General features: G+C 39.6%; 1 protein-coding gene across 1 annotated transcript in view; it reads right to left on the bottom strand.

Moving 5' to 3' along the window:
- Nucleotides 1-6,170: 6,170 nt before the first annotated feature.
- pum3 (pumilio RNA-binding family member 3) overlaps nt 6,171-8,374 on the bottom strand; it is a 26,075-nt gene continuing 23,871 nt past the window's right edge. Inside the window, exon 14 of the mRNA XM_048595287.1 lies at nt 6,171-6,704. Within this exon, the coding sequence (XP_048451244.1) occupies nt 6,575-6,704 (130 nt within the window). The 3' untranslated portion in view covers nt 6,171-6,574. The remainder of the gene's footprint in view (nt 6,705-8,374) is intronic.

The raw sequence follows: 8,374 nt of genomic DNA on the forward strand, positions 1-8,374 counted from the left end.
TGCACAGTTTAATGAAAAGCTTTTGATATAGGCTGGTGCCCAATATCCATGCATTTATCCTGATATAGTGTTGACAAGCCATTAATATTTTCCTTTATTCTTTCACAGGACATGGGCACTGCTGGCTAGACCTAATTGTCCAGTGGGCAGTTGAGAGTCAAACACATTGCTGTGGGTTCAAAGTTACAGGTAGGCCAGACCAGGTAAGGATGGCAGGTTTACCCTCCCCAACACAAACACACACCCCACACACCATACCACAAACACACACACACACACCATACCACACACACCCCACTCTCTCTCTCTGTCTCACACACACACACACACACCCCACTCTCACACACTAACCACCCCCCCACACACACACCCCACTGACACACACACACCACACACACACATACACACACCATACCACACACACACCATACCACACACACCCCACTCTCTCTCACACACACACACACCACACACACACAACTCACACACACACCACACCACACGCACGCACACACACGCTCACCACACACACACACACACACCACACGCACACACATGCACACCACATACACGCACACACAGACACCACACACAACCCCACACACACATGCACACAAAAAACCAAAAAGATTTCTATATGTGGAGGGAAAGACTAAGAAAGCAATTCAATAATTCCTGCTCACAGGATCTACTGAGGCAAGTCTTGTGCTAATCAGAATGCTGCACCTCAGATTTCCTTCTCCGGTTGCTTCCACTGGTGTAGGCCGGGTACAGATTGTCTGGTTCGTACTTATAAAAGATCTTATAAAATATATTTAAGTATTTATTAATTATAACTTATAAAAGAAGATGGTGGATGCAATGTTAATCAATTAGGCTATTTATCCTGGATGGTGCTGAACTTCTTGAGTGTTGTTGGAGCAGAACTCATCCAGGCAAGTGAAAATCAAACTCTTGACTTGTGCCTTGTAGACAGTGAACAGGCTTTGGGAGTCAGGAGGTGAGTTACCACAGAATTTCTACCTTTCGACCTAGTCTTGTAGCCATGGTATTTTGATGGCTGGTCCAGTCAATTTATTCAAATGCAACTCCTAGGCCATCGATGGTTTGTGAAAGTGATTAAAATCAGATTTCTTAATGAGATAACATGGTGACTGCAACAAGTACAACCAATGTGGCAGTTTAGGGCGCTATTAAAAAGAAGTCCACACTATATTCAGTGCTTTTACGGGTTTAAGTGACAGCATCCAAATGCAAATTTTTTTTGTATTTAACACAGTTCAGTAGATTAAGTATGAAAAAATTGTATTAATAAGATTAAAAAAGATTACTGTATCTTTTACATTCTGAACTGATCATTAATCTTTTTATATTAACAATTAATTTAACATTATCAGAAGTGAAGGTGCTTGGGCTGCATCATTGCATAAATTATGTACGCTGTTTGAAATGTCATTGTCAATTAAATTTAGATTAAGCCTGAGTAATTAAAACTCTGTCTAATCCTGAGCAATGTATGAAAATAGATCTATACCACATTAGAATTGAAAAACGTTCCATTTCATACAAGCAATGTTGGTTACTACACACTGGAAGTGTACAGTTGATGGATTCACAGCTAGCAGCTAAGCCTCTAAACCCCCTCCTCCAGAGATTATTTCAAACACTTACTTGCAGCCTCCATATATGCATCCCAGTCCATGTCTCTCTGAGGCACTGACTGATTGTAATAACTTCAGATGCAGTGGAGTGAAACAAAGTAAGTTTAATCTGACATTCAATTCTGGTCACCACATTATAGGAGGGATATGAAGGCTTTGGAGAGGTTGCAGAAGAGGTTTGGCGGGATGCTGCCTGGATTAGAGGGTATCAGCTATAAGGACAGGCTAGAAAAACTCAGGTTGTTTTCTGTGAAGCAGTGGAGGCTGAGGGGAGACTTGACAGAAGTCTGTAAATTTTATGAGATGCATAGATAGGTTTGACAGTCAGAATGTTTTTTGCCAGAGTTGAAATGTCTAATACCAGGGGGTATGCATTTAAGGTGAGAGGGGGAAAGTTCAAAGGAGATGTGAGGGGCAAGTTTTTTACACAGAGAGTGGTAGGAGTCTGAACACACCACCAGGGGTGGTGATGGAGGCAGATACAGTAGAGGTATTTAAGAGACTTTTAGATAAGCACATAAATATGCAAAGAATAGAGGGTTATGGACCAAGGGCAGGTAGAAGGGACTAGTTTGGCTGTACTGTTCTATGTTCTATGTGCAATTCTTTGTAAATTGTACAGTGCACCACCTTCCGCTTACTACAACAAGTATGCAAATAAATATTTTGTTTTTGAAATTAATATTGGAAATGTTAGCACACTAATGCTTAATACAAGACAGCAGGCAGCACGTTTAAAGTTGTATATGAAATCTTACTAACTTGTCCCCACCCAACTTGATAACCTGTCTTTGTGCAGGTAATCGAAAAAGCATCAAGCATGCTACACTGGAAATTTTTATGTGAAAAAGGATGTGTTCAGCTTGTCTTCCTCTTTTATTTCATATAGATTATGGATGTTAAATGCAGGACAAAAATAAAAGCAATTTCTAGAAGGTTGATGTGCTGTACCTTAAAAAAAGCTGTCTGGTAGTTACTACTTCTGAATTTATTCAATACATTTTAAGTAAAAAGATCTGGGATCCCTGGCTTTGTAAATAGAGGCATAGTGTACAAAAACCAGGAAGTTATATTAAAATATAGGAAAAAGACAAGTCTGAATCAAGCTGTCCAATTCTGGGCACCACATTTTATAAAGAACATTAAGACATTGCAGCAATATAGAGGAAAAGAAGAATATCTGAAGCAATGTGGGACTGGTGTTTGTTAGATGACTGGAGAACCTGGGGGTTGGGGAAGAACTGTTCTTTTCGCAGAACAGGAAATTCAGTGGAGATTCTGGAGAGGTCTTTAAAATCACGAAGGGTGTAGAAAAATTAACAATAGAGAAACTGTTTCCATCTGTTGTAGGACAATAACAAAAAAATAGTGATTGGCAAAAGAACCAATCTTTTGGTTTGTGGTCATATAGATTCTTAAATTGAATTCAAATTCCACCATATGCCATGCCATGAGTTCCCCAGAACATTAGCTGAGCTTCTGAATTAACAATCCAGTGATAATACCACTAGGCCATTGCCTCCTCAATAGTACTCTAGTAAAGTACAATTATTTCATACCAATTACTGTACAAAATATACAATACTACACTTTCTAAGTAGAATCTACAGACTAGTTCCATCACCCATATATTTTTCTATTGTTGCTGAAATCTCCAATGACTGAGGACAATGCCTGAGAATCCACTCAGAGAAATGGCTCACTAAGCCAGTTGGCAAATTTACAAAGAAGCTATTGGCCAGTAAGCCTGCCACAACTCATAGGAAATGGCCTAGAATCCAATATTTAAAGGAGGTTAATGTAGGGTGCTTAGGAAATCATGATGGGATCAGTTGACATGGCCTGTTAAGGGGAAATCGTATTAATTTGTGAGTGTTCTTTTAGGAATCAACAAGAAATATGGATAAAGAACTTGTAGATGTGTACTTGAATTTCCAAGAAGCATTTGGCAAAGTGCCCCATCAAGAGCTGCTACATAAAATAAAAGCATACTGAAAGGGGGGGAGGGATGGATCATATTAGCATGGACGAAGGGTTGTATAGCTAACAGGAAAGAGTAGAATAAATAAGGTCATTTATGGACCAGCAGGCAGTAACTATCGGAATGCCACAGTGTTGAGGCCTCAACTGTTTACAATGTATATCAATGATATTCAAAAATAGGAAGCTAGATAAAGGCGGAAGGATATCACTCCTAATCAAATATTGATGCACCAGTTAGAAATGACCTTGATTCATAAGACCATAAGAAATAGAAGTAGGAGTGGGCCATTTGGCCCATCGAGCCTGCTCCACCATTCAATAAAATCATGCCTGATCTTTTTGCGGACTCAGCTTCACTCACCCACCTAGTCACCATAACCCTCAGATGAGGATGTAGTATTGTTTTGGATGGAGATGGGGAATAGTAGGGGAACAAGTTACAAATGGGGGTGATTATCTACTGCCTCCTGAAAAGTAACCATAAAGTAGGATGCATACAACAAGAAATATTAAGTCAAGAATAGAAACTGGTGACTAACACCGACCTAGATTTTCTCCCCTTCCCTAGCTTACTATCAACCATCCCTTTCTCTGCTTAACTTCTCCCCTCCCTCACTGGGTTCCACCTCCATCTTTCAAGCCACTCCTTCCCCACCCCGTGTCATCAGAATAAATACATTTTCCTACATGCTATCAGTTTGAAGGGTCACTGGACTCAAAATGTCAACTCATAGAGTCATAGAATCCCTACAGTGTGGAAACAGGCCCTTTGGCCCAATAAGTCCACACCGACCCTAGGAACATCCCACCCATCCCCCTATTACCCAGCTAATCTATACATCCCAGAGCACTACGGGCAACTTAGTATGGCCATTCCACCTAACCTGCACATCTTTGGACTGTGGGAGGAAACTGGAGCACCCAGAGGAAACCCAAGCAGACACGGGGAAAATGTGCAAACTCCGCACAGACAGTCGCCCGAGGCTGGAATCGAACGCAGGTCCCTGGTGCTGTGAAGCAGCAGTGCTAACCACTGAGCCACCATGCCACCCCAAATTCTATTTCTCTCTCCGTAGATGCTGCCAGACCTGCTGAGTTTCTCCAGTTTTAAATTTCCAGCATTTGCGGTTCTTTGTTTTATTAAAGAAATATTGAGTGATTGTGATAAGGTGGCAGCAACACTCCTGGTTGGTTTTAATCTATACATAAACTGGAAAAAATCAGATTATGAACACGACCTCCCCCTGCACAAAGCTATGCTGTCTGTTGCTATTAAGTCCGTAGTTTTCCAAATGTGAGTAATACCTATCATCCCTAAGAATCTTCTCCAATAATTTCCCTACCACTGACATAAGGCTCACCGGCCTGTTATTTCTCACATTATCACTGCTGCCCTTCTTAAACAAAAGAACAATGTTGGCTATTTTCCAGTCCTTTGGGATCTCGCTTGTGACTAAACAGACAAAGCTTTCATACAAGGCCCAGCAATTTCCTCCCTCAATATTCTGGGAAAGGCCCCATCAGGTTCTGGAGACTTTTGATTGATTGATTGATCTATTGTTGCCACACAAAGTGTTATTTTGTGTGCTATCTAGTTTAATGCTTTTCAAAACACCCAATGCCATCACCTTCTTACACTGGCATACCCAGTAATATCACATACTCCTCTCTAGAGTCACCATCCACCATGTCCTCTTTCTTTGTGAATACCAATACAAAGTATTCATTAAGGATCTTATCCACATCCTCTAGTTTTACATAAATTTCCTCCTTTGTCCTTCCTTTCCCTAGCCACCTTCTTGTTCCTTGTATACATATAAAAAAACTTAAGAATCTTAATCTTGTTTGTCAAGGTCATTTCATGGTCCCTTTTAGCCCTCCCAAGTCCTTGTTTAAGTCCTTTCCTGCTTCTTTTATATTCTTCGAGGGCTCTGTCTTCAGTTTCGTAAACCTACGTATGCCTTCTTTTTAATTTCTGACTAAGCTCACAATTTCTCGTCATCCAAGGTTCCCAAATCTTGTCTATCCTTTTCCATCACTTTCACAGGAACATGCAGGATACATGCTGTCAGTGCTAATATAACGCAAAGAACAACAGACTGAAGTCCCTACTCAATGACGTTGTATTTCACATCAACAACCAATTAGTTTACATATCTCTCATAGCTTCTTACTGAAGGTGAATTTAACCCTGCATCCAATTACATGATCTAAAAGGCAAATAGTTAAAATCTAAAATATTAAAATATAAAGCCCCAATGAAAATAATTCATTTCTTTTGAAGGTTGGTCCTGAATGTCACATGCTGTTGGAAGCTACCAATGTCATCCACATTGATGAATGTGGATTCATGTACTGAAAGTTGCACCTAATTCTCTCAGGAGACAAGAAATTCCACTTTTGTTTTGAAATTGTATGTGCTGAAACATTTCATTTCAGGGTATAAAGAGAAGTAATGGGAAAAGTGAATTGTATGACAATACAGCTAGAAGGTGCGGTAAGAATGCAGAAGTGATTCTTTTCATGTAATTTAATGGTATATGTTACATTTATTTTATAAGTTTTATTCTATAAAAACACAACTCGGGGTAACCAAATTTTAAGAAGTCCATAGAAGAAACATTTTGCAAACATGTTTCATATTAACAGTATGAACAGGAATGGCAGTAGTCTACTTTGTAGCACCAATTGCTATATTCAAGTCCTCCCAAAGAAATACTGATGTTAAAGGTCAGAAATCAGTTGGTTATGCCTTCAATTGCAAAACATGTATTTTGGAACACTGGAACCTGAAAATAGCTGACGCCACCCCAATATGCAAAAGGTTCCGGTAACAATTCATTATTCCTTTAAAATTATTATTCCTTTACAATTTATAAGTATTAAACATTTTGAGCTGTTTTACTGAAGTGCAATATTTTCTGTCTTCACTAGGCAGTCAATTTTTCTATCAACATTTCTACGCCCTTCACATTTTCCATCATCTTTAACTTTGGAATGAGGCTCTTGAGGGCTTTGTTTACTTTCTTGGATACATCTTCGTTCTTACTCTGAAGAAGGCTGAAAAAAGAAATGCAGAGACATTAATGCTCATACTTAAAACAATATCGCAACAGTTGCTTCCAGAAATGAAGTGTCTTTCTGAAATTCAATTGAAAGAACAAAACACGAAACAAACTACTTGAATTGTTAGAACCCTTGTTGAGTTTTCATTATTTTTCTTTTATTCTTTTGTCTTTTTGGGGTTGGAGCTGTGAACTAAAAATGACCTTTCAACTGTGGGCAGCAGTTTGCATTAAAAAATGGAAGAGAAAAGAAACAAGCTGCTGTTAGCTTGTGAGGCCAGGCCTAGGAGTTAATTGTAGTTTGGTTTTTGATCAAAAGATCCTACAGACTGTCGACACCTGGGGAGCGCATTATTTTAAACAGATAGTAGAACTTGAATATTAATGAGGTCAGAATCTGGGAATTGGTTCCAGCAAGTCTGGGAGAGACCTTATGCTCAAGCAGATGACAGGTATTGAATGGTGGATGGGCCCTCCTGGAGGAGACTGTCAGTTTGACAGGGAGTGGTCAGTTTTGGATTGTGTTGTCTGTGAGGAGGAGTTTGGCTGTTGATACTGCAGCAGGAAGATTTGAAAGCTCCTGCCTAACCGCCTGTGATCAGCTATTGGATATTCCGAGGATAGAAATTAAGTTACAAGTATCACTAACTTCCTCTGAGTGAACAGAAAAGGAGGCCCTGAACGATGCCTTTGGAAATTCAATCAAGGAACATATCATCAATGCCTGTGGAACTACATATCATGAAAAATACTCAAATTGTTGTTTCCTTGTATTTATCCTTAATATTTGTTTGTCTGTCTGCCTTCTTAGTGAATAGGACTGAAGACAAAGGTTATTGAGTTTAAAATCATAAACATTAACTAAATTACTTTGATGTTTAATTTTGCTGTCAAAGTTACTGCACTGCCAATACAGAGGGAGAAAGGCTGATTTGATTCAGCTGTCAGTGTTGTTACAGAATACACAGCAAAGTTATTGAAAATTTGACCTGTGAAACACATTGATCTTTAACCCAGAAAATAGCTATTACTTGATATTTATGCCATACTTCAATGAGAAAACAACTCTTTGGACTGAAGTGAGTGACAGTATTAAGCTTCTGGAGGGAAACAACTTGGAAGCAGAATGCTAGGCGTGATAATACTACAGCTTACTTTATACTTTGGAGCTTGGGAGATACAGTGAGGAAAACCATAACAAATTGCTCCAGTACATCCAATGGACAGGATACAATTCAGCCACAGCAAATTGGTGGTGGATGGAGTGAATTTTTAGGATATTTGATGAGGCTCAGATAAAGCAAACTACATTGCCTGAAGGTAATATCAAGCATAGGTGCTGTAGCCGCCCAACACAACTGGGTATGTGAAATGTATTCTGTCATACTCCAGACTTGTGCCTTTTAGATGATGGAAAATTCTTGAGGATATGACGGGTGAATCATTTGCTGTAGAATGGCCAGCTCCAATTGCCGATGGCAATTAATGGCTGGTTAGATTTCAGGTAGGTTAGCTCAATTGGATGGATTACTGGTTTGTAATGCAGAGTGGCATCAACAGCATGGATTCAATCCTCACACTGACTGAGGTTACCATTTTAATGGCGCCAATCAGGATATTAATGCAGCTACATCATAGAGAGGGGTGAAGTGGGCCAGGGCTTGG

Source organism: Rhincodon typus, chromosome 3 (genome assembly GCF_021869965.1).
Source record: "Rhincodon typus isolate 14 chromosome 3, sRhiTyp1.1, whole genome shotgun sequence".
Lineage (NCBI taxonomy): Eukaryota > Metazoa > Chordata > Chondrichthyes > Orectolobiformes > Rhincodontidae > Rhincodon > Rhincodon typus.